Raw genomic sequence first — 27,506 nt, 5'->3', positions numbered from 1 at the left:
ATGTGCCTGCAGAGCCCCTTACGTGCCTGCAGAGCCCCTTACGTGCCTGCAGAGCCCCTTACGTGCCTGCAGAGCCCCTTACGTGCCTGCAGAGCCCCTTATGTGCCTGCAGAGCCCCTTATGTGCCTGCAGAGCCCCTTATGTTCCTGCAGAGCCCCTTATGTGCCTGCAGAACCCCTTATGTGCCTGCAGAACCCCTTATGTGCATGCAAAGCCCCTTATGTGCCTGCAGAGCCCCTTATGTGCCTGCAGAGCCCCTTGCCTCCACTCTACCCTGTTCTTATGGATGCAGATGTGATGTAGATTCGGCTTGATCTACATTAAGCTCTGCTAGACTCCTGGACTGTAGTCTGCAGATCATCTTCACCACCATGTCTCGGTGGTTGCAACCAGTGACTCAGCATGACTCTAGGTTGTGCTCCAAGGTTATAGCTCTCCTCAAGGTCCATAAAGAAACTTCCATTCCTTCCCAGAATGCACTGACATGAGAAATTAGGCAGCTGTGTCTGAAGGCATCATTCCCACAAGGCCCCCAAAGCCTGATTATCTGTGCTCTATTCCAAAAGAATTCCTCTCATTTAGAAGAAATGGCAAGAAGCTGAAATGCGAGGTGTTTACTCACTGCCTGGCCCTTTCAGAGGCTTGGCATCAGATTCAAATGTGACAGCAGCCTAAGGCCATAAGTTCTGCTAATTGGTTTGATTAGAGCTAAGGAACTTTCAGCAACTTGAAGTCATAGATGGCTGTGACCCAGGCAGGCTTTGTATTCAAGTCTCCTGCCTGGGCCCACCCTAGTGACATTTCTCAGCTTCCTTCTCCAGCCTGCCTCCCCTGCCACAGGCTAGACTGGCTTGCATCTTTTGCCCTTCATACAGCATTGCACACAATGCTGCAGCCCCCATTGCCTATAATCAGACTCAGCACCATGGGTAGCACATGTGTCCTGGGCACTAAGAGGGGAGAAAGGGGGTATAAAAATGCCCAGGTTGTATACCTGAGCAAGCAATGGGGCCAGACAATAGGGGTTGTCAGTTCAGTGCCTTCAAGAGGAGCAGCCCTCTCCTACAGGGCGAGCAGGAAAAGCTTCATAGGTAGACATTAATGGGCTGGATCTAGTGGCGGGGGTGGGGGCGGGGATCCACCAGGCACAGATATAGGAACTTGGTGGCGTTAGCATGAAGAGGTTGTGGTGTGACCCTGGACCTGGTGTGTTCCCTAAAGGGAGAATCCTGAATGGATGACTGGAGCAGCCATCTGTGTGTCCAGAGGCCCTGGGGTATCCCCTGCCCTGCTGCCTTCTCTCCCCTCTCCCCCAAGCCTGGAGATTGGCTTCTCATTTTGTCTTCACTCCACGCCCTCCCCAGCGTGTCTTTTCAGGGCTATAAGGATGCATCCATAGGTATTTCTAGCCCCTTAGAGTTTTCTGCAGATCACTGCATGTCCACATCCTATCTGAGAAGTTCACAGGAGCCAAATGGAGCTTCCCGTCTGCAGATTAACTCCCTTGGCTGTGGCTTGCTAAAGTGCACTGCTCCTCCTGTTTCCATATCTGGGAGGGTTTCACCACCCACTGACTCCTCAAAGCACAAGAAGTCACCTAAGCAGGGGTTTAGAATAGGAAAGGAATTTGCCTCTGTAAATGGTAAGGGAAAAGCAGGTAAGTGGAAAGGTGTTGATGAGAAGGGACAAGAGCTGGAAGACAGAAGAGAAATGGCGTGAAGGTGAGTGCTGGTGCATGCTGGGTTTCTGTGTGGTCCAATAGTATCCTCACATCTAAAAGGCTTCTACAGCCCGGGGCTGGAGCATCCACAGGCCTCCCTGTCTAGGGAAAGCTTACAGATAATAAAGTATAAAATCAAGACCCTAACCCAAGTTTCTTTAGCCACCTCTAAATCCTCTGTCATAGTTTGGAATTCCAATTTCCCCATCACGGCATCCAGCTTCCCCATCGCACACAGCTTCTTGGGATCTTTGGGATACAATGGACAATCAGACTCTATTTGCCCTCTGCATGGAAAGAGGCCGAGGCTCTCTTCTCATTCTCTCACAGTGAGGCAAAGATCCAGGATCAAGATGGACATTAGAGTTTCCCCACTGGAAATCCATCACATTGTCTGCCCATAGAAATAAGCATCCGTCCGGCATTCTGGAGCTAATGGAGTACCTCCTATGCTAGCCTCTGGCCCTTCTGAGCTCCATCCATGTCGTCTCCAACATTTAGATCATTCAGGAGGCTCTCTCTGATCAACCCAAGGCTTAGGTTGAAAATTGATTTGATAGGGTGAGAAAGGAGAGGTCAGGGGCTGCTTCTATCCAATATGGCTACTTAAGTTTAGCAATATTAAAAACCTGATCCTTCGGCTACACTTACCACATTTACACTCACCATGTTTCAAGGACTCAGTCCCACAAGCCACTAGAGGTACCCTACCTACCAAGCAGTGTGGATCCCCAAAATTCCTTCCCTCCTTTACAGTCCTATTGGAAACACCCACACTCTTTTAGGAGTTTGGGGAACCTTTAATTAATATGGAAACAAAGGGTGAGGAGCAGGTTTGTGAATGGGGGTTAATGTTCACTTTGGGATGATTTGAATGTTCACCTCCAAGTAGAGGTGTCCAGAAAGAAATCAGGGTTCCAGTTTCTAGCACCCCAACCCGTAGTAATTTAAACACAGTGGAAACCTACTAGGGTCTTTCTTCAAGAAATTTCAACACAACCAAAATATCCCTAAATAACTGAGAAGGCAGGTGTGTCCAAACGAAGCTTAATATGGACACTATGTGTATCTGTCTAGGGCAATTTGAGAATACAGCAGACAGCAAAGTCCTGTTGCTCAAGCCTGAGCCCTCTGTTAGTTCTTGGAGGGAGTGATTCAAAGAATCAGGGATCTGAGGAAGTCTCCAAAAGGCCATGGTCATCAGAGCCAAAGTGACCCACAGGCACAGTCCTGACCATACCTCCACGACACCCTTGCCTTGGATAACAAATACCAGCACATTCCCTCAACACTTTTATTCAAGGTTTTCCTCACACCTCTCCTAATGTGATAAGCCAGACACCATCTAGTGCTGTGGCCCCAACCTCATGACTCTCATTGGTTGCTCGCTCATGCTTGCTTGTGTGTGAATATGCAGTCCCTGCCATCTCCTCTGGTTCTTCCAGATTCCTTGACTTGGATCTATGTCAGTATTCAAGAGGGGGCACACAGACCTGATCGTCCCCTCCTCCTGCTCATGGCTTTAGGAGACAGAACTGGGGGTGTTTTCTTAATCACAGCAGGTAGCTGGCACAGAATGGGGAGATGCCGCTGGCATAGAATAGGGGGATGAAAGATGGCATAGAACAGGGAGTGGGACAATCTGTTGAATGGTTCCCAGACCCCAGGAGTTTCTACTACTTCTCTTGGGGAAGACTTCCATCCCCATTGTGCGACAGGCATGGGTCTATTGACAAAGGGCCCAGCAACAGCCTTGGGTACGCCCCTGGAGTCATGGAATTCACTCATATCTGGGGGCAGATTCTGCTTGAATTGGTTGAGGATATGTTTAAAGAATCCCTCATTAGGAAATTCAAATATGTAGACTAGTCTGATAGCTGCTAATCGAAGACACAATCCAGCCAAGTGCTGACCTGAGACTCATCCTTGCCTGTCCCAAAGAGTCCGGAGCCCACCTAGAGCTATTGCAGAGACCCTAGGACAGAGGAAGTAAGGTTGCCAAAGTGAACTCATGCCCAGCGCAGGGTGGCACATAGGGCAGCAAGTCTTCTCCACCCTATCTTTTGCCCCATGATGATAACTAGGATGCTCATGGGGTGGGGAGATGGTGCATCAGGGAGAACCTGCCATTCTCATACTCCTCAACAGCCACTGCCTCACTGACCACTGAACCAGGCTTCCCAACACACAGTGCATATGAGAAGCCCTGGGGTTTCCCCATCATGCCCACAACTGGTGGGTAGTCCCGTGGGTGGATGGCCCATATGTGTTCCTAGAGAGCAAATCTCTGAGCATCTGCTCAGGAAAAGAAGTCCCTGCTGCTGAAGCTCCGCCTCAACCCCAGCAAACTCTCTCACTACCAACGCTGTCTCAGCTACCCTGCCTCCTCCCTCACATGAATGTACACACATATCATACACACATATATGCATTATGCATTCATATCTCCACCTCTCCTTAGCTACCCTGCCTCCTCCCATGCATGAATGTACGCACATATCATACACACATATATGCATTATGCATTCATATCTCCACCTCTCCTTAGCTACCCTGCCTTCTCCCATGCATGAATTTACAAATACACTTTGTATACATGCATGTATCATGTACACACCTGCAGCTTCTCTTAGTTACCCTACCTCCTGTCATATAAACTAACACACAAGCATTATGTAGGAATATGGACCACGTCAGACAAATCACACATGCGTCACACCAGACAAATCACACAAGTCATGCAACTACCCTCTGCTGCCCCCTGCCTCTGTCCTTGTGTTCTGACCTCACAGACATGTGTTATATACACATATGATGCATCAGTCACCACACACACATGTGTCATGTTAACCTCCCCAGCTCCCATGGATACCCAGCTGATCCATTTCTAGCTGGAAGAATTAGAACACCTGCTTTGTTTACTCTGGGGTTGGAACCTCATATACTGGTCAGGTTATAATAGAGAAGTGTGGGGCTGGAGACAAGGAACTGGCATCCCATAGATGAGAGCATAGTTGTAGTTTGGAGACATCCTTCCCACACTTCCAAGAGAGTGGATAGGATACCAGAGGCTGAGACCAGTGCCAGCAAAAGCTATGGTCATTATGGTGACAGGAGCACGGCTGAGACTAGCAGTGAACAGCTATGTCCTCTGAGCTCAAAGAGCACATTCCCTGTGCTCTAATCTAAGGAGCCTTGCTACACCCAATCTTCCATCTGGAGCAGGTATCTGACTCTCCTGCCTCAGCATAAGGTAAAGCCTCTAGACTACAATTTGGAGTCAAGAGGAGCCATTTCTCCTCATTTTGAGGCCTTTTCTGTATTTTTGGGAGTTTCTTGAGACACAGGGCTCCATTATTCACAGGCAAGCGGCAAATGGCGGCAGAAGTCTTGAGGCTGGAGACAAGCTTATCTTGAGCTCACTGAAAGAAAACGGAGAACAGCTGGTCTGGAGATAACTGGAGGCAGTCTGTAGCTTTCCCAGCTCGCTGGAACCCCTCAACTTCCTTCTGGCACTAGGACACTGGTTCCTCTCAAGGTCAGAGGGGCAGGTGGGATGTAGCCCCTCCGATGACAAGTTTCCCTTTGATAAGCCTCTTTCTTTCTAAAAAAAAAGTAACCCTGGGTAACCTTGGTCCACCTAATCTTCTATCTGGGGTCCAGGCTCAGAACCTTCCAGAAAGGCTTCTTGCACTTCAATAAGGTCACTATGCTCTGCTTTGGGCTGTGGAGGGCCAGCTGCAGGGGTGGTGTGCAGCCAACTCCATCCTTAACATCCAGTTGCACACCAGCTTTGACTAGAACTTTGAGGATGGCTGTGTTGCCCTTGAGAGCAGTCAGGTGGGCAGGTGTCCACCCCACCTTGTTGCAAGCATGGACATCGGCATCATACTCCAGAAGGTGGACAATGCCCAGGAAGGTCCCTTCGTGCACTGCCAGGTGGAGAGGAGTCCAGCCTGACTGCTCGGCAGCATTGAGATTGGCCCCTCATTGCAGCAGTGCCAGCATCACCCCCTCCTCCTCACGGAAGGCAGCCAGGTGCAGGGGAGGCCATTGCATACTTCCAAGAGCATCTAGGTCTGCATGGCTCTTGGCCAACAGAAGGATGATCTCCAGGTGGCCCTTGTAAGTTGCTAGGTGCAGGGGTGTCCGTCCTTGTTGAGTGCGTAGCTCAAGGCTGACTCCATATTTGAGAAGCATCTTAAAGATAAGGTACTTGCCCCTGGCTGCAGCAACGTGCAAAGGATTGTAGCCGCTGAGGTCAAGCGCATCAGGGAGTGCCCCATGTTTTAGCAGGTGCTGAATGGCTCTCACTTTGCCCCTCTCCACTGCCAGGTGCAGGGTTGCCCTCAGGTTTCTCTGCTGAGCATTCAGCTCAGCCCCCTGTCTTGTCAGCAGCTTGACCAAGCCAATGTGGCCAAAGCAGGCGCAACATGGAGGGGTGTCTTGTCCTCAGGCTCACGTGGGCTAAGGTCAGCCTGGCAGGAGATCAGAAGCCATGCCACATTCTCAAAGTTATTCTGTGCAGCCAGGTGGAGTGGGGGTCCAGCCCTTGTGCTCCTGTGCATTCACCAGGGCCCTGTGGTTCAGGAGCAGATGGACAGTGTGGTCATCCCCATTCTGGGCTGTAAAATGCACTGGAGCCCAGCCATCTTCATCTGCCAAGTTGGTATCAGCCCCATGTGCCAGGAGCAGGGCACAGAGGTCGGACTGCTGGTCCTGGGTGGCAATGAGCAGTGGTGTATAGCCAGAGGCTGTCTGGCAGTCCACATCAACCCCATGGGAGAGCAGCAGCCTCACTTGTTCCAAGCTGGCCACTAGAAAGTGGAGGGGAGTCACTCTGTTCTCATTGACATCGCTTGGGACCAAGCTCTTGCTGTCTGAGAACTGTAGGATCCACTTCAAGGAGTCACCAGAGTCTGCTAAGAGAAAGGGATAGCTTAAAAAATTATTATATGCTAACCTGTTCAGAGATCACCTTTTGCATGCCCCTGCCTCCCGGAGACACTTTCCAGAAACAGCCTAGGCTTGAAAGCAATGACTTTCATGGTATCCAGGATCACCGATTCTGTTAGAGCTTTGAATCTGTGGTGTGTGTGTGTGTGTGTGTGTGTGTGTGTGTGTTTGCAAAGGAGGCAGGATGAGCTGAGGCTGGGAGGCCTGCTTGAAAATCATTACTCCACCCATAAGCACCTCCTGGCCTCTGATAGTTTTTGACCTCTTTGAACCTTCTTGTGCAGCTCTTTCAAAGGGAGTTGAACAGTGCTGGCTCATTTTACCAGTGGCAAGACAGATGAGGCAGGTAAGATGCTCAGAGAAGAACCTGAGAGGGAGTCAGGCTATGGAAGTCAGGACTGCTCTGGAACTTTGTGTGCCATAAGATCTTCAGGTCCATTTCTACGAGTGTCTCAAAATGGAGCAGTTACTGTTGTTAAGATCCAACCCCTACAGATTCTGATTTGTACGAGGTAGGCACTGGACACATCTTTTTCTAATTTTTTCCCCCAAATAAGTGTAATGAAAGACAGTATTGAGAGCCAGTGTTGTATCTCTCAGGGCAGAAACAGGGAATTGACACTTTTTGGAGCACAGCCAGGAAGAGGAAACTGATCCGGAACTCCAAGAGTCTGGGTATTTCTGAGCCACCCCTTATGTGTAGTAGGCCCAAGAAAGAGAGGGGGCAGGGACGATGAGTGAGGAGAATGGATTCTGTCCTTTCCTCCATGTGGAGTCTGGTCCCATCTCAGCACCACAGACTCACCACTGTCTGCAACCTCCCCGTTGACCTCCTTGCTGACCTACAAAGTAATGTGCAGGGTGGGTCATCAGGGATCGGCTCTGGCCCTTCCTGCCTTTCCTCCCTCCAGATTTATAGCCTACCCTTCCTGGGAGATCTTTCTATATCACCGCCCCACCAGTACATGTAGAGAAGAGATCACTAAGCATGGGTGTTCTGAGGCCTGGCCTTCATTTAGAGAGTCCATGGTACCCCTGATAGTCCCTGTCGGTTCCTATATCAGAGTAGGAACAGGAGACCTGAAGGATGATGTTGACATCCAGAGTGACAGCTTAGGATAAGGTCCTTCCGAGGGACTCTTAGCCACAGCACCCATGGCCTTTAGAGAACAGTTGGGTAAATAAGGAAAGGTGTCCTCCCCTGTGGTTCTGGAAGCCTCCAGCTAGTCTCCCTGGATTAGAGAGCTAAGTATAGGCTAGCTTGGCTTAGAGTCCCCAATCTCCCTCAGCAGTCAAGTGGCCTTATAAATGACAGCCTTTGTATATTCTCTCTCCGGCTATCCAGAGACTATTGATGTCACACAGTGGTTTCCAGTATCCCTACAGTGGCCTGCCTAGCCTGTCATATCCACCTTATGGGGCTGGCTCAGTGATGGCTTGCAAGATACCTTCAGGGTCAGGGCTTCACCCTCAGGGTCTGCCACAGGGCTCTGGAACAGGGACAGCAACATGTCTGTCTTGATGGTCACATCTGCTCCACAAGGAGTAGGGAGAGAGGAAAGAAGAACAGAAAAGCTCAATGGTACTTACTACATTTCAGATATTCTGATGTTCCCCATGTTCTCTTAAACATGTTCCTAGATTTCTGTATATTTTCATTTGCCCACAATGATGTAGAAAACTGAGCCCAACACTTGACAACTTGGTGACCCTCTGAAGGTAAAACCTTTTTTTTTTTCCACAGAAAGAGAAGGCAAGGATCAGACGATTTCTAACATGCCTACCCCTAGATGATCAGAGAACCTCATTCCACTCCTTCTATGACCTTAAAGATTCCACAGTATTGAAAGTCTCTAGAGATAGCTACAGAACTCAGTGACAGGATTGGGGTCAGATGCTGTGGTTTCTATTTGCTGACTCTACCTCCCTTAGGCACACAGAGAGCGCTATCTAACAAAATCCATCCTCAGCTGTGCAGCTCAGAGAACCTGCCTCACAGCCCCACCCTGAAGATGTCTTATATATCATTTTGAGTTCTAATGCCAAGGGTGTCTCTGCATGGGTCTCAGGAGAAGTCTATTGTTTGTCCCTCCTTCTCTAGCTCCTGGGTAGGAAATCATAGGCAGATACTTAGGAAGCAGGGCCTCTTCTTGGGGTCTTGGTCCCAGCAAAGCTTCATCAAGTCCACCATCTGATGAGCCTCCTCTGGCCACTCAGCAGACACATCCTGCAAGGAGGGCTTCATGCCTGCAGCTACCTGAATGATAATGGTCGTCATATTGAGCCCTGTAAGGGAAGAGTCTAGTGATGACTGGCACGTGGGTGGAAGTTGGGAGGATCCTGACAGGACAGGAATGCAGTGGGTGTCCTATACATGCTTAGTGAGCAGACAGTTGAGTCTGGGACCTAGCTGAGGCACCGACTGAGCAGCTAAGTCACTGGTCCAGCTCTAGCAAAGACTCAACATGATTATTACATCCTTTCTCCGGGCAAAGACAGAAGAATAGACAAACAGGCCCAGGGGAAGGCTTTGACTTCCACACTGTAAAGTGCAGGGGCTTGAGTATTAAAGTCGTTAAGCACAGTCAAGACTGATGCTTGCTCGCTATTTCAGAAGTTCTAGCACTTGGAGACACAGAGAGAGGGCAGAGTAGGGTAGAAATGCACGAGGAGCTCATGCTGTGGTTCATACAATCCATCACTTGTCCTATGTTCTCCAACCTTAGCCTCCCCCAGCCCTGAACCATGATCATGTTACCTGCATAGGGTTTCTTCTGAGTGAGAATTTCCCAGATGACAATCCCAAAACTGCAGTGGGACAATATATTAACAGAGAGACTTAGTCTAGTATCCATGACCTCTAGCCAGGGGCACCCCACAGTCTACTTGATCTAGTATTCCTCATCTGTAGTCAGAGGAACCCAATAGCCTACTTGATCTAGTATCCATAATCTTTAGCCAGGGGACCCCACAGTCTCTACAGTCCCAGGTAAAGTGTCTCCAGGTGCCACTCTTCTTTCCCTTTTCATCAACACATGGAAGAAGCAGTCCCAGTCCTTTTCCTACCTTGCCTGTTAGCAGTAGGGACCCAGCCAGGGTAGCAGCCTGCCACATGACACAGAGCCCAGCTGCCCACTCACCTGTACACATCACATTCAGGCCCTGGAGCCTTGTTATTCTCCAGAAACATTTCAGGAGGGATGTAGCTCAGTGTGCCCCTCAGAGCTGACCTCTCAATGTACTGCTTCTGAGTTGACTGCTCCATCCACTTGGACAGGCCAAAATCTGAAACCCGGGAGAACGCCAGATAGATGTCAAGGACAGGGCAGCCACAGACACCTTCCAGAAGTCACCTGTGGTCCCCTTCCCACTCCTGCCATTGTCAGCATGTCCCGTGTTAGTTCAGCTCACGTGGCTTGCAGCTTTATTGTCTCCCAGTTCTATTACCCACTGCCTAGATGATCTTGAACCAGTTATTCATGTTTGCAGAACCTCAGTTTCCTCATCTGTAGGCTGGGAATCTGTCCATCTCCAACGTCCTTCTTATTCCCATCTCCATGAATCCTGAATCGCTCACACCATCTGTTTATCCTCTGCTTCTAGCCTGTCAGACTGTCCTCCATCATTGGACACTGAGATTGGGTATTGAGATGCCTCTTTAAAACCCATACTCTCATGATGTCTAGGTATTCACATAGGATATACGTGCATTAAGAACGAGTTTCACTCATGTTTGAGACCCCTTACCTGCTGTTACTCTTCAACTTTGCCTAAGCTTAAAAAAGGTTTTGTAGAATGCTTATGTATCACAACTAGGGTCAGAACATGAAGTACCAAAAGTGTGACTTGAGGATGTAAGAGGCCCTGATGGGGGAGATCAAGAAAGGTCTCCCCAAGGAGGTGATGGCTAATCTGAGGTGAGACATGATTAGGACTTTGCTAGCTGAAGAGAGGGGGTTAAGAGAATGTGCAAAGGTCTCAAAGGCATAAAAAATATTATTGAAGGTTTGAGCACTGAAGCAAAAGGCCATCATGATTTACTAAAAATCTCATTTATATTCATTCCTTCCTCAGACAAAGAACATGAGTGGTAGAGATTATTCTACCAGTTTAAGAAGTGTGGCCCAGAGAACATTGTGGATATCATAGCCTCTCTCATGTCCCAAAGTTGTCTACTCATCCATCTCTGTTTCGGACTTAAATACTGTGTTCACTATTTATTCAAACAAAAATGGCTCAAGCTCTTGGCTGCTTCATTGATTGGCATGTAGACAATCCTGCTACATGGAAGAGGTCTAGTGTACATCATCGGGGCCCTCACCTTGACATGCATGTTGTTGTCCAGCAGGATGTTGCTTGGCTTAAGATCCAGGTGGAGCAGGAGTAGCTTGATACTGTGGAGGAAGTTCATGGCCAAGCTGGTCTCGTGTATGATGCGGAGCTTGAGTGGCCAGCAGAGGCTGTGGGTAGGTAGTGTCTTCTCCAGGGAACCATTGGCCATGAACTCCATCACCAGGCCCAGGGGCTGCTTGCACACCCCATAGATGGATACGATGTGTTGAAACTTAATCTTCTCCATTTCGACTGCTTCTTCAAGGGGCAAATCACCTCAGGGCTGTGGAGAGTCGGGAATGGGATGGGAGGGGGGGGGAAGGGCATCAGAAATTACCAGGGCAAGTGGCAAAACGCACTAACTCAGCATGCCACAAGCTAAGTAGACCCAGAGAAGCCTCAGGGGCTTCCAACAGAGTGGGAGCGAAGTGAGAGGCTGTAGGCGGGCCAGCAGGCAGCCAGGCCTGGGGCTCAAGCTGCTATCAATGAAAGGGCGAGAGGTTTGCAGTCTTGGGAGTCTATCCATCCTGCAAAGCCCGCTACACAAAGCCTGGAACACAACCTACCATTTATCCTGCCCACTTGCTTACATGTTCATCTTCCCTAGCAGCTTTCGAGCTCTTGGAAGACCAGTCTTATGCTTCATGCTCCTGTTTTAAAATAGCATCTGTTACCATTTTGATTATGAGAATAATACACGCACCTCGTAGAAAACCTAGGAGATGCAGAGAGCTGTAAAGAAGAAAAATCTTGCAGAGCTGGCCTTGACTAACATTTTAGTATATTCTTTCATGACGTTTTCCAGGAGTCTCTCCTTTCCTATGTTCTATTACTTGCCTGCACTGTTATTCTCCTGAAGCACGGTCCTTAATGGATGCAGAGTAGTCTGTGTTACAGATGAACTATAATTAGCACTCTTTGCCCCACTCCCCGCACACATACTGCCATGCACCGCACAATACATCTTTGTGGGAATGAACTGAAATCAGGACTTAAAGGGAAACCCTGAAAAAGAAGCACGGCAGGTCCACTTGCTCGTTGCACTGTGTGTGCCCACAGAACTGTAAATACGCTTATTGCAAGAGACTGTTTTGGGATCGAGGGAATGGGGATTAAGGAGGGACGGTGTTTAAAAAAAAGTGAAGTGTCTGCAAAGCTGTGCTAATGCTGCCGTGGGGTGCTCTTCACATGTGCTCAGAGGGTCACCCTGGGAAACCAGTGGAGGGTCTGACCTCCGGGAACATCTACTGCTCTCCAAACATTTGAGCAGCTGGTTACCACAGGGCTGGCTTCCCCCAGGTCTTCTCTGCTATTCCAGCTGGGTCTGAGGGGGTTTTAATGTCCTTCCTCTCTTTGGTGTGTAGAAAACAGAATAATCTCTGCCCCAAGGCAGACACATTACTGGGACTTTTGGTAACAGCATGCCGCTCTCACAGCTTCATTCTCCCACTTGAGATACGCATGACTTGGGACAGAGGATTCTCTGGTCCGCAGCTTGAAACTGCAGAATAGGAATAATAGTAACTGGCCCTCCCAGCTCCCAGCCACACCGACTTCGTCAGTAGGTTTCATCTCTCTGGCCTCGGTTCCCATTGCTTGGGCAGACTGTTCTGATCTCTTTTCTCTTCCCCAGGTCATGTCCACCTTCTCCGGCATCTCCCCATGCAGTCTCTGTGCTCTCCTCTGTCTCCTTGGTTAATTTCGAATGCTCGGCCCTTGTGCTCGTCTAAGATGCTCTGCTCATCCCATCCCGTATCCTACTTTCTCCTCTCCCCATCGGCATCTCCAATCAGACACTTGGCGCTTTGGTACTGCACACGTCAGAAGCTTGTCTCTCAGCCTCCCCGTAAGACTGTCTCCTCCTTTAGCCTTATGCATCTCAGCCATATGCTTCTCATCCTCCATGGGTCTTCAATTCATCTTTATCTCATTCTCACCACCAAGTCCATCACTGAAATTCAGCAAGGATCTGGCGACTTCTTACCACCTCTGCCATTTACACTTTACCTCTGAACCCAAACTTCCTAAATGGCCTTTCTGCTGTTGTCCCAAATATTTTAAATATAAAATGTATATAGCAGGGGATAGAGAGATGGTTCATCAGTTAAGAGTGCATGCTTCCTTGCAGAGGATCCAAGCTCTGTTCCTAGCACCCATATGAAATGACCAACAGTCAGGTGAAACTCTAGATCCAGGTGGACCTGGTGCCTCTTGAGTCTGTGGACACCTGCACTCATGTTCACACAGATGGCCTCCACACACCCATATAATAAAAAAGAAATCTTAAAAACAAAAATCACTGCTCTGTTTGTGCATGCGATGGAATTCTTTTCCCTCAGAGTTGAAGACAAGGGCCTCTCAAAGCCTGACAGAGGTCCTTGTAATCTCCTCACGCTCACCCCTGCCATAACTCTCTGACCTCATCGATTCCTAGCCCATCCACCCCCTTGCCCATGTGCCAAGTGTGTCGCCACTCCAGGAATTCTGCAGAGTTGTCTCTTTTGCCAAGACACCTTCTCTCACAGAACGTCATGGCCTAATCATTCATCTACTCCAAAGACAACTTGGGTCATCTTAATTAGTGAGTATTTCAGAAACAAACCTGTATAATTGTCAACATGACCTCAGCTCCATTTCTTCTGACTCATGCACACGCAGATGGCCCACAGGTTAATATTTCTAGGCCAAATCAATTTATCACTACTCAATTCTCCTTATTTTTTAATCAGTTGAGAAAACATCTAGTAGCCCTAAATGCTTTAAATAGAAACTGTATTTGTTTATCTGCTCGCTGTTGCCTTCATTAGACTCTATGCCCCATGAGGGAAGGATCTTGAGCATTAACCATTCACTTTGGGTTTAAAGTGGATGATATTGTCTCTGCCCTGGCTTCAATTACTACCTAAAATACACAGGACGTGAATATTAATTATAATATATGTGTACCCTTGACAACACTTGTTGACTGAAGGCTATCTTATGTTTAGCATTTGTGGACTTATAACAGTCCTCAAACCTGGTCCTTTTTTCTGCCAAGGCCATCATTCAACAAATCTATTTGACAATAACTATGCGCCAGACACTAGCAGGACTCAGGGCACTATTGTCACAGAGTGGCATCCTAGTGGGTCAAGCTGTGTAGACCTCAGCAGTCTTCTTTGCTGCACCTCCCACAGTCAACTAGCACAAGGTCATGTTACTCCTCAACATCCTTCCTTCACCTCTATCTCCACTACCAGCACTACAATCTGGCTCTCCATCATGCCTGGCCTTGAGAAGAATAGCATTCATTGTATCCCATCTAGTCCATTCTGTAAGCTGCACATCTGGTTGATTCCCATCCACACTTGGTTTCCAGCCTGGTTGCAAACCCTTCAGTGGCTTCCTCCCCCCCCACATCCTCCCCCCCCACACCCTCACATCTTCAACTCCAGCTATAAGGCCCTTTCCTTACCTCTGTACATGCCACGCCCCTCCTCACAGGCCCTTTACACGTTCCATTGCACGTAAACTTTCTCCTCATCTGCTTAAGTCACACTCTTTCTTCACATTTTAGCTCCAGGGTAACTTTCTCAGGGGAGGTTTTCTGATCTTAGGCAAGCTCTGTCAGGAGTAGCTCAAAGGACTATACCTGATTTGTTTCCTGCCTGTGTCATAGGAGAGCACTCAGATTGTACTTAACGTCTCTCCTCGAAGCTGCAAGATCCAAAGAGTGGTAACATGTCTACTTCTCTCATTGCTTCCTTCCAGGGGCCCGTGTTGTGTTGGGCACACAGTAAAGAGCAGTTAGCCTTCATTAAGTGGATGGATGGATAGGTGGGGGGTGGGGTCTAATAAAGCAATAATCGTAAAGCTCCAAAGATAGCCATCCACTAGCTACACTCAATGAATTACTTAACACTCAATGAGCCTTAAGAACTTGGGAAGGAAAACCGGCTGCAGTTTTTATCAAAGTCAGAACAGGCAGATCAACACCATGTACTTTCTCATGCTATTTGTTAAAAACATATTTCTTTGTGTGCATGTGTGTGTGTGTGAATGAGCATGTGTCGCCACCCATATAAATGGGTGTGGAAGTCACAGGATAACCTGCGGGAGCCACCTCTCTCCTTCTACCATGTGGGTCCTGAGCATCAAACTCAGGTCATCCAGCTTGGCAGCAAATGCCTTTGTATGCTGAGTCAGCTCACTAGCTCTTCTCATGCTCTTTATTGCAAAGACGATACATGGTTTGGATAAATCTAATACCTGGCCCTAAGCTAAGAACACTCTAGGCCAAGAAAAGAGCTAATACAGAAGCTGCTGTTGGGATGCCATCAATACACAATACCATCCAGGTAAGAGCCACTGGTGTCCAGTTGACGCCCCTGGAGGTGTTATGGTGGGCATGTTTTCACACTCGGGCCTAACACCCCAGAATGTCTCCTTCCTGGCAGTAAGAGGAAGCACAGAGCAGGGCACGCAGTAAGGCCAGAGGCGCTAACAAAGAAGTGGCTGTAGCACAAACTCTGACAGCCAGGATCCTAAGCAGACAGATAGCAAGGGATGTTGGACTTGACTTCCCAGTAGGATTTATGTTAGCTGACAAATGACCTGGGCCCTGCCTCCGATAATCCCCTGTGAAAGGCCAGCAGTGCAGCATTAGCTAACTGTTGCTATTCTACTGGGGCAATGTCTAGGGTTCCGGCTCCTTTAGCCTACAGTGGCTGGCATGGAAAGAGAGAGGGTGACAAATTATAGGTCACTGAGCAAAAGGTCACATTTCTTGGTAAGCTCATCCCTACCCTGAAAGGATGGGGGCAAAGAGGGGTGTTCAAACATCATCCTACAACAAGAAGGAGGCAAAGTAAGGGTGAGAGGCCAGGCAGACAAAGGAACTTTTGCAAGGCGGTTCCTATTCACCTTTGACCTCTTGGGATGCCAACAAGCAGACATTGCTTGTTGTATTTCCGGTTCAGAGAACGAGCCTAGTCTGAGGAAATTCAGACCACAGGGCTCTTTTAAAAGCTCCTGAACCGTCAACCCCAACCCCAGCTTATCCTGTTCCTCTGAGCCCCTTAGACCAAAACCTTTTTTTTTTTTTTTTACCTCAGTCTCTGCTCTTTGGAAGCGGGCCATCAGCTACTTGGTGGTTTCCTTCTGGAGTCACTTGGTGACATACTGGGTCCTCCAGTGCTTGTGTCTTGCCTGGAACACCTTGCTGAAGCCACCACTGGCTACTAGGTGCCATTCTTCCTCAAAATTATCACGGGTGAAGAGGATGAGGCTGCTCAGCTGCTGCCCCAAGGGGCCGAGCGACCACCATGGCATCCGGGAGCCTCCTGCTCCTCTGTGGCAGCACACACTCCCCTGTGCCTTTTGCACTGCACCTTCCTCTGGTGGCAAGCTGGGTGGCTCCAGGAGCCTTTGCTTCCTGCTCTTCAGGTCTTGGAGGGTGGGCATGATGAGGTGAGCTGGTCCTTCTGCAGGTGGAGAAACCCAGCCAGTCCAGAGCCCGAGCCCAAGGCTGCAGAAGGGAGGAAAGAGCTGGTCCTAGAAGAGGGGATGCCCCTTTCAGGTAGCTTTTCCTTCATTGGCTCCGGCTAGCTTAAGCTAGCCGAGTTAGGGAGGGGCAGAGTTGAGCTTGCGGCTGGGAGTCAGATCGCAGCAGGAGAGGCTGACCTGGCATTGTGGGCCAATGCTAAGTGGGAGCAGGCTGCTTTGTATTTTCCTCCCACCCCTCCGCAGAGAACTTGAGCATCGGGGAAGTGGAGGTGGGGTGGGGTAGGGAATGACAGCATTTGCCTCTAGCAACTATAGCGCATGTGTTTCCTCCTTTCGTCTCGCCAGGACAAAGTATTTGGGTGAACTCTAGGAAAAGTCAGCCTTCCTGAGGATTGACAAAGGTTGAGCACTCGGGCGCCCCCTAGAGTCAGTGCAGTGACTCGGCAGTTCTGTCATACTTGAAGCTGCTGAAAGCCAAAGAAGACTTTGTCCAAACCAGAAGGACAAGTCATTTGCATACAGGGAAGTTGCCCATCTGTCTGTCTCCATTGTCCACACTGCAAACGTGGCAGAGAGGACATGCTGGGCGTGTTTCAACAGGCTCCAATGTTAGCTTGTGTGCTGAGGGGAGGACTGGTCACTGTAAAGGAATGAATGCATTCAGGAAGCTGGGGCAGATGCTCCTTAGGGAGGAGAAAAGAAGAGAAGGGGGAGGGGAGGGGAGGGGAGGGGAGGGAAAGGGAGAGGAGGGGAGGGGGAAGAGATAACACATAGCAGTGATGTTAGCCTTGTTTCTCCTTACCAGTTATTGGGCCTTGTTTTTATTTTTATCAGATCTCGCTGGGTTTCTCCACCTTTATAGAATGATTTGTTAACAGGAATATCTATCCATTCACACCTTATACAAATATAAAAATCTAATGGATCATGGAATCAAATATGAAACAAACATAAAACCTTTAGAAAAATATTCTTTTCCCCTTTACATGTGTGAGGCAGGGTCTTACTATGTGTTCCACTCATCTTGATATCATATGGAGACAAGGCTGACCTTGAAATCACGACCTTCTTACCTCTGGCTCCCAAGCATTGAGATTAGAGGTGTATCATTGCACCTGGCCCGGTAAGGAACTGTGTATGGCCTAGGGTAAGACAGAAACAATGAAACAAAACAAAAACCCGCAAGGACTGACTTAAATACCACAAGTATGACTCATAAATTGAAAAATTAATAAACTGAAAATTGTGAAATATATTCACTCTGGGAAAGATCACAGGAAGATGATAAGAAGATAAACTGCACACAGGGAGAAGATGTTTGTGAGCTGACTCGTGGATAACCATGTTTTGCTGGTTCCTAGGATATATAAGGATATCTTCAAAGTTAATGGCAAACAAGCAAAATAATTTATCCAGTTAGAAAATGGAGAAGAGACTCAAGTTCATTTTACTGGAGAAGCTACACAGATGGCAAATAAGGTCCCGAGAATACTCTCAATGTCATTAGCCAATAAATAAAAGTGAAGTGGAGCTACAAAGAGATGTCAATGTACACGTAAGAGAAGTAATATCAAGGACAAATACCCTTGAGGAAACGCACCATATAAACATTGCTATTGAGGATACAGATGACCCAGCTACTCTGCAAGACAGTGAGTCAGTCTCTGAGTATATATAACATGTATATGCTAAATGACCTAGCAATTGTCCTTTGGGGAAATAAACCCCAGAGAAATGAAATCCATGTTCACATAAAAACCTGCACCTGACTGGGAGTTGTAGATTCCTATGGAATATCAAAAATGTCTGGAACAGCTGAGCGGGCACAAGGGTGAACACACTGAGGCAGATATACGATAGGGAACGATTCTCAGAGACTGTTGCCAGGCACAACTGGGGAATTATGTTTTCCAAAAGCAGATTTAAAAGGCGTATATATTGCATGTCCCCATTCACAGTCTTGAAATGACGCAATTGTAGGGATGGGAAACAGGGTGACAGATGTCAAAAGTGGGATGTAGAGAAATGTGAACGCAGCTGCAAAATCTCTACAAGGACACTGTTCCCTGTCTTGACCATGGTGGAGGTGGCCACACCTGCAAGAAATAAAATATGACTTATTTTCAAAGATGTCAAACCCACTTGGATGTGGGCGGTACAATCCCCATGGGCTGGGGTCCTAGACTAAATTAAAGGGAGAAAACAAGCTAAGCCTTAGTATGCATCTGTCTCTCTGCCTCCTCCCTGGTATACAATGTGGACAGCTGCCCAACACTCCTGCTGTTAGGACCTCCCTACCATAATGAGCTAGATCAACCCTTAAATCTGAAGCTCAAATAAACACTTTTGCCAGGTGGCTTTTTGTAGCACTCAAGACACCTAATAAATATGCTGGTAGAAATGTGTCTAGTAAAACCACACGAATGAGATCTTAGGTACAGATGGAGGAGCCCTTAGAACAAAGGCTCATCTTGTTATAAACCGACAAAGAATTTGCTTGGATTCTCTCTGGGTCCGAGGAGCTCATGCAAGTCAGAGCGATGAACTAGGAAATCTGGCAGAAAAACTGAGCAGCAAATGTTCTCGCTGCTTCAGGCTGCTCGTGGTCACACATGGCGATTTGTGAGCACAAAGGGACTGCTTAAGCTGTGTTTGGATGAACCTACCACAAAGCCAGGGGCAGAATGCATAATTAAAAGTAAAGCAGGAAATTTCAACCCTGCCACACAGAGAGAGAAAGTGTGCAAGTGTGAAGACAAGAAATTCCTTTTTAATTGTGAGATTAGTGCAGAAGGAAGGGAGCCTGGTGTGGTTCATCAGAAACATGGTGTGTGTGAGTCGGGGGTGGGGGCGGGGTGAGTGGGGGTCTAAAATGGGGACATTTGGGTGCAGTTCTGAGGTCATTTTAGAGATCCCCGGGGTTGTCTCTAGCACCCTAAGTGCAGGATGAGACCATTGACCAACTCATGTCTCCATTCCTTAAACCTGGCATAACATCCTTTGGTTAATTCAAACAAGGCTTAAACAGTTCCAGCCCCAGGAATGCCATTTGACTCAGATATTAAAGTGCAAATTGTATGCTTGATTGGCATGTGGTGCTTATGTAGGAGAATAATACAAGATTCATAGAGTCATGGCTCTTTTCCACCTAGATCTCAAAAGATACATTCATAGATACAGACTACAGAAGTGAACCCCTAGGAGGACCACACTGAGAAGGAATGTGGCATTTGAGCCACTGTAGGGTCCCCCCAGGCCAGTTTGTGGTATAGCTGCAGTGGCTAGGCTATTGTTGAGATCTTAGGACTCGGAGCCACCAGAATGTAAAGCCTGCGTGGAAGAGCTGAGGTCATCAGATTCCAACCTCAGAGGACAAAGCCCAGAAAAAGCAAGCCATAGGGTCTGGCTAATTCACACTTGGGGGTCCAACCCACTAAGTGTATCTAAAATGGTGCCTTTGAAGTGAAAGATTATCTTCCAGGTGTAAGATTTAGTATATGCTGTCTTAGGTTTGGGACGTGTTTGGGAGCTGTTCCCTCTTTCTACTGGCCTGTCCCTCCCTTGCATTAGGGATACTTACTCTGCACTTGTTTTCCCACCGAACCTTATTTTTTAAATGTCTATGTGTGCACATGTACATGCGTGTACTAGTGCTAACAGAAGCCATAATCCGGGGTCCTATCAATTTCCTGGAGGTAGACTTCCAGAGAGTTGTGAGCTGTTTGACATGAGGGCTGGCAACCAAATTCTGGTTCTCTTCGAGGGCAACAAGCTCTCTTAACCATTGAGCAATCTCTTCAGGTCCCTGCCATTGAACCTTAAAAGAGAAATGCTTTTTTGGGACTGATTTTACACAGCTGGCTTCCAGACTACCAAACTGAGAATCTGTGAATTGTTGGGCGGGAATCACTGTGCTTTGCATTGTGAGAAAGATGAGTGTTTTGGGGGCTGAGATTCTAATGTTTATCCCCTCTGAAACTCAGAAGTTGGGGGCAAGATGAGCATTTAAAGGAGACCAAGCTGTTAAGAGGGTTCACGCTACTCACAGAAACCGAATCGACTCTTGCAGGCGTGAGTGCTTGCCTGACTCGGTAGGTTACCCTAGGAATGAGTTTTGAAAGCAGCAGCGCAGAAGGCTTTGTTCTCACCGCTGTGATCAAAACACTTGACAGAAGCAACCTAAAGCAGGAGGGGTTTAGTTTGCCTCCTGATTTTGGGGAACCCCAGTGCCTCAGAAGAGAAACAGCGTGGTAGAAGGAATCTGTGGCTCCATGGCTGAAGGAGCACTTGACAGTGCTCCACACAGGATGTACAGACCAAAAAGGAACAGAATTTGTTCCCAAACCAGAAGGGGCACAACCCTCAAGGCCTACCCCTCAGTGAACCACTTCTACTAGCCTAACGAGGTCATATACCCCAAAGGTCCAAACCTCCCAAACAGCCCCACCTGCTGGGGATCAACTGTTCAAATTCATGAGCCAATGGGTGGACATTTACGTTCCGACCCTGGCTGCTGTCCTCAACGTGTGCCTGCTTGCTTTTCCATTTCCCATTCATGTTATGACCCAGTATAAGCCCTGACTAGATGCATCAGTACAATCTACTCTCTAGAACCATGAGCCAAAATAAGTCATTATTCTTTATAAATGACTTCATCTGCACTATTGGGCTATAGCAGAAAATGAACTAAAATAGCCAACAACACTTGAAAAGTGTGTTTTAAACACAGAAAAGGTATGGTTCCCCAGGGTTCCCTATGGTCCCCATGGTTCCCCATGGTGTTGCTACCAGAAAAGGGGTAAACCGGAGAATCAACCAACACATTGATCTGGCTCCAAGGTAATAGAAGTCAAAGGTACTGATCCTAAACAGTGGGCTGGCTGTATGTCTTGAGCTTATTTGGAATGAACTGGGGTCCCTGATGTTTGTGTTCTTGCTGGTCCCCAAACCTTTTCAGAAGCAACCTACAGGGGGCCACCCTTTTCTAGTCACCCACACTGTGGAATATTTCCCACCACCCTGCAAGGAGGACTGTCTTTTTTCAGGGACTTCAATGATAGCACTGCAACAGCTATTTGAAATGTCTCTTTCAGTGCTATTCTACTACAGTCCATGACCTGAATTTTGTACAATTCCATTAGTTGTGAGAATGAAAGGGAAGGGGAAACATCATTTATTTGTTGTGTTAGTAATCTGGAGCCTAGATAGGCAGTACAACCAAGACTATAGTACTAAACTTGTAGCATTTAAATGCAGAAGGGTGCCTAGATAAACAGCGACGGGCAAGAGAAGACCAGCTCTTCTTAGAGGTTATTCACAACTGCTCAAAAGAGTCCCCTTCTACTTGAATGGCTAGACTCCAGGCCTTAGGTCTCCAGTTGTTCATAGGCAGCACAAAAGTGACCTATGCCCTCTCAGATAGGTTTATGAGAGAGAATCTGGCAACAACCACATACATACCAGGAATTGGGCCACTAGTGTTATCTAACCATGGCTTTGGGAGCCCATGGGGACAACACCGGAATGGAGAAAGAAGCCCCTCTCAATTAACTGGATGAATCAACTGATGAGGCATCCAATCATTTCTCCAGGCAGGGTGAAGACAGAGCCATAGTCCTGCTCCTCAAATCACTTGTCCTTACAGCAAGGCTATTATGATTGTCTGAATGTGCTTGGCCCAGGGCAAGTGGCACTGTTAGGAGGTGTGGTCTTGATGAAATGGATGTGGCCTTGTTGGAGGAAGTGCATCACTGTGTAGGCGGGCTTTGAGGGTTCCTAGTGCTCAAATTCTGCCAAGTGCAGATAATATACTGCTTTTGAGCTTCCTGCAGAAGAGAGACTTCTCCTAGCTGCCTTTAGATCAAGATGTAGAACTCTTGGCTTCTCCAGAACCATGAGTGCCTGATTGCTGCCATGTTTCCTGCCATGATGACAATAGACTGAACCTCTGAAACTGTAAGTCAGCCCCAATTAAATGTCCTTTCTAAGAGTTGCCTTAGCCATTGTGCCTCTTGGTAGTAGAGGAAAGCCTAAGTAAGACAGTTATGCATTTTCAGTCTGTCTATTTCTCTTTGTTTCAATTGCTGTGTTTTTCCCTAAGGAAAAAAATGTACACACCTTAGTAAATTTAATTCAACTTAGGACACAAACAAACAGCAAACAAAAATGTTTCCAAGTCTATCACACTGCAGAAATTAAGAGGGTGAGGAGTGTGAGCTGAAGAGGGGTTCCCGTAAAGCAGCGGGATGAGGGAGGTAGGGATGGGATGCGGCTCGGGCCAGGTGTTTAACCTGGTGTACCTCAGTTCCCTCATCAGTAGGGAGAGACCAGCACTAGTCTTCACTTCATTAAAGAAAATCTATACTTGATTAGTATTATGGTTTGTATAAGCTCAGCCCCAGGGAATGACACTATTAAAAGGCGTGGCCCTGTTGGAGTAGGTGTGGCCTTGTTGGAGTAGGTGTGACACTGTGGGTGTGGGCTTTAAGACACTCATCCTAGCTGCCTGGAGGTCAGTATTCTGCTAGCAGCCTTTAGATGAAGATGTAGAACTTTCAGTTCCTCCTGCACCATGCCTGCCTGGATGCCACCATTTTCCTGCCCTGATGATAATGGACTGAACCTCTGCACCTGTAAGGCAGCCCCACTTAAATGTTGTCCTTATAAGAGTTGCGTTGGTCATGGTGTCTGTTCACAGCAGTAGAACCTTAACTAAGACACTTAGTATTTTATCAAAAGGTGCCTGTCACTTTTGTTTTCCTGGAGCTTTGTGGCTATGTGGGATTTACAGGAGGAAATTGCCTTTTGGACAAGAGCAGAGGACAGCAGGCATGGGAGGCATGGGGGTTGAGTAGACGAGGCAGAAGGTGAGGGAGTACTGTGCATGCATGCAAGCAATACACAACCCCTGCAGTGGGGGAGGGACACAGTGGGCAGCTGCCATTCAACCAATACGCCCTAACTTCTTTCAATGTTGGAACAGTGAATCCCAAAGATGCTGCACTTAGGGTTGGAATAGAAGATAGGCTGGCCTAAGGGGGAACCAGAACATGCCTCTAAAACTATATTTTAGGGCTTTGTGGGGCTATACTGGATGATTTATGTGCAAAAGCAACATAAGAGTTTCTCAGCATTTTTATAGGGAAAAATTATTTGAGGGGCAATAATTGATGTGCATGTTTTATATTGAACCCAAGCCTTATGAATCCCAGCTCTTACATGCTGTCTGAAGACTGCATAGGCATCTGATGGTAGTTTAAGGAAAATAAATAAAATAAATAACCCGAGAGCCTTCTCAGTGGGGCTTAAGGAAATGCTAAATTCTCCATGATCTTATTAGTCCCCCCATCACACCACACACACTCCACATACACACAACATTTCCCTCTCTCTCTCTCTCTCTCTCTCTCTCTCTCTCTCTCTCTCTCTCTCACACACACACACTCACATCAAGGTTTGAAGAGGGCACTGACGATGGCTACAGAGCACAGGGCTTTGTTGATCCTTTGAAAGGAGTTGGGAAGCTTTGTGAGGTGGCTTTTTACGTGAACCCCAAACTTGTCTGTTTCTTTATTCCCACCTTGTTCAGAGTATCGGTGTCACTGGGTACTAATGCCAACCTTCCCCACTCCTCTGGGGTATTATGGGCATAGTTTTTACTCCACAGGATATCTGCTGAGGTTTCTTCTGTTTCCCAGAATAAAGAATGGGCCGAGCAGCCCATGGGCAGTGGTAGAAATAGAGGCACTGTATCATTAGTGATGGAAACCATAGAGCACAGAGCAGGTCTGCAAATCGGGAAAGGACAGAGGCTAAAGGCCCAAGGCCACACAAGGTCCTTACCCTCAACTGGTCCTTTGCATCAAGCACATTCCCTCTGCCTTTTGGAGGGCTTTTCTCCCACACTCTGTTTTGGGGCAGATGACATAGCAGGGTTGAGAAAGTGGAGTAATGATATCCGCTCTCTGTTCTTCCTTTGCCATTCCTTACTTCACGTGTTCATCTTCCCCCTCTTTTTGTCAATGCCAGGGATTGAGCCAAGGGCCTCAGCCATGCTACACAAGCACTCTCCCATTCAACAGCATCTTGATGCCTCTCTCTCCAACCCCACCTTCCTGCCAATCCACCTGCTCCTCACCCCCATCTGAGTTCCTATTGGCCCTTCCTTTCTACAGGCTCTTCTGTAGCTGAATAGCAATGAACCTGGATGTCCTTGCATCTAAATCCCACCTTCGAGATAGGTTCACACAGGAATCTATCCAACCCTGACCAAAATCCTGGAGTTTCAGAATTTCTGAGAAAAGCCTGCAGGTATTGCCCAGCAGGGGCATTTGTGGAAGTAGCTAGCTACACTAGTATAATGAAGTAGCTCCCTGTTCTTCAAAGCTTGTTGTGTGCAAAGCACGGTGTGGGGAGCTTTATAGAAATCACCCTAGTTAATTCTCATGATAAACCTGGGAAGTAACTATCCTGTCCCCTTTTATGAACAAGACACAGCATGTGTGTGTGTGGAGGGGGGAAGGGGTTAAGCTAATTCAAAAGGCTCTGAGGTCATGAAGGGTGTAGAGCAGCTTTGAATCTTCAGTCCACCAACAAAGAGCTACTTCCCAGGGTCTCCTGGTCTTTTGTTCCTACATTTCTTTGATCCTTAGGTCAGGCCATTGTGCAACTAGGGGTAAATGTTAAAGATTCCTTACCTGGCCCTTCTGAGTCAGAGCTTCCTTGTTGTATGTAATATGAAAAGGTATGGGCTGCACATCATGGTTCAGTGACTTGTATTAAGCAAATAAAATTAGAGATTCCAACTAGGCAGAATCTGGAGAGATGAACCCCAAGGAAATTTCAAATTGGGCACAAGACTCATTTTTTCTTGCTATACACACCAGTAACTAACTCTCTCTCTCTCTCTCTCTCTCTCTCTCTCCCCCCGAATCTCTATTGTACCTCAGTTCACCCTGATCTATGTGAAAATTCATCTCTCAGCTCCAGGGGATGAACTGTGTGGGTGTGTGTGCACATGTGTGCACTCCAGCTGGAGGGCAGGGGAGGGTCTGAAGGAGCAGATGGAGATGCTGAAGACTAAAAGCACAAATGTGTGGTTGGGGGGTGGACCTGTGACAGCAGAGCGGTGCCCAGGCTGAGCGGAACCTTTAATGGCAGAAAACCCCCGAACACAGTGAGCAGTTTGTTGGAACGGGCTGGTAACAGGAGTCGAGCTCCAGAATTAGGAAGACCTCCAAGCTCCACATCTAGGGAGTCCTGAGGCTTCTGGGTGCCTGGCAAATATTCTCAGCAGTGTGTTCTTTTCTGCTATTTCCCTTTGGGGTGCCTCTGCATCCTGCTGGGGCTGAGCAGAGCTCAGCCCATCTAAGGGCAAAAGCCTCCTCGCTCCTTCACACACACCCCTACCTCACCCCGGCAAGGCATTACTCTTTGTTTTGTCTTTTGGAATTAAGATTGCATTAGAGATCTTGCCAGAAAGATGAGCCACCCAGCTGGTGTCTACCTGCCTTGTAGCTGGTGTGTGTTCAGGAGCTGAGGAGGGGTGATGGTCAGTGGGACAGACAGCCCTCGCTGTTTCCAGGGCAATGCGAAGGTTGAGGCTAATGATCTCCTGGTGAGCGTGTGGTTGGAATGACAGTTCAGCAGGGTATTTTTTTTAAGTTTGAAATTAGGACAACAGGGAAATAACAAGAGCATCTGCTGGGAAAGGGCCTGACCCCAGCACCTTGCACTGAAGCAGCCCGAGGCACCTACAAATAAGTACTCCACTCCTGAGTTCTGAGTGCCCAGAACTCCAGCCCCGCTGGGATGGGCGTTCTTAGACTGACTATCTCACAAGTATACAGGGAGGCCACTGCTGAATGGAGGTGGGGTTTGGGAGCGTCTTCGTGCACCTTCCCAGGCATAGGATGAGAGAATGGCAAATGTGGGTCTTCTGGTGGATGGGGGGAGGGGGAAGGGAGAAACCATTTCTGGTACAGCTACTCATCATGGTCATTAAGTCACCCTCAACCCTCCTACCCCTGTGCTAGATACACCGTGACTATCCAAACTGGAGAAGGTCAGAAGGAACTATTACTCTCATTTTACAAAGGGGAAAGAGACTCTGAAAAAAAAAATTAGATGTTTCTTGCAAGTCACATTCAATAGGGTGAGAAGTGTTTAACATTAGAAAAAAGTTAAAAAAAAAAACAAACCAACTTTTGAGTCTTTAGTTTGACCTTAACTTCTGACTCCTCTATTTATGGAATACATGGCTCCAGGCATGGAAGTTTTGGTTTCTTTACTTCTATAGTGAAGACAATATCTGCCTTGTGGCATCCTCGTGAGGCTAGGAGATGCAAGATTGCTGGTTTGTAAGGCATGTCTCTCCACCTGTATGAGGGTATGCAGCCACCCCACCGCCAACGCGAAGATTACAACTCTGTGCGAATTCTCAAGCACAATAGAGAATGTGACATTTCCCAGTCTTTGGGGATGGGAGTCTACCTACAGCAGCCATTTTCAGAGCCAGAGAGAACGTGTAGCAGAATGTGGGAGGCCTGAACCTTGCAGAGGAGATCAGTCTGTTGATTCTGCATGCCGATGCCATCTTCCAAGCCCTGCTGAGTTCTCCGAGAGCTGTGGATTCTGCAACCTCTAATTTTCCTCTCTGCTCTGTTTAGTGTCACACATCTCCCTTGCAATTTGGCTGCTTGAAGGAGGTTTGTTTGCACAAGGCCACGGAATGGGCAGGTCCCACCTTCTCTGCTGAGGCCTAGTACCTGGGGACACTGTTACAGCCCCATTGTAGAATACTCCAGAGAGCTCTAACCAGCTGCCCACGGAGAGGCTCTAGGTTAGTGATTTTCATCCAGACTTTCAACATGAAACTATCCATCTGCTTTCAGGAACAACATTCTTAATTTAAAAGAGCTGTTCTGCCAGGGAAGAGTTTTCCTTAAGGTTGTGTAGAATAAAATCCTCCTAGAGAGGGGGTGTTTTCTTTCCTGCATATTTCAGATATCTGGCT

At 47.8% G+C, this 27,506-nt stretch overlaps 1 protein-coding gene across 1 annotated transcript; it reads right to left on the bottom strand.

The window, feature by feature from the left end:
- Positions 1–5,360: 5,360 nt before the first annotated feature.
- Positions 5,361–21,049, bottom strand: Ankk1 (ankyrin repeat and kinase domain containing 1). The gene is given in 14 exon segments (XM_052189356.1): positions 5,361–5,401; positions 5,404–6,144; positions 6,147–6,261; positions 6,263–6,639; positions 7,482–7,518; positions 8,089–8,207; positions 8,807–8,962; positions 9,435–9,484; positions 9,817–9,969; positions 10,999–11,284; positions 15,793–15,833; positions 16,134–16,300; positions 16,302–16,514; positions 20,990–21,049. Coding segments are annotated over 14 exon segments (2,556 nt in total).
- Between the last annotated feature and the right edge of the window lie 6,457 nt (positions 21,050–27,506).

The sequence above is a fragment of the Apodemus sylvaticus genome, chromosome 7 (genome assembly GCF_947179515.1).
Source record: "Apodemus sylvaticus chromosome 7, mApoSyl1.1, whole genome shotgun sequence".
NCBI classification, from domain to species: Eukaryota; Metazoa; Chordata; class Mammalia; order Rodentia; family Muridae; genus Apodemus; species Apodemus sylvaticus.
This window is presented reverse-complemented; position numbering and strand designations above follow the sequence as displayed.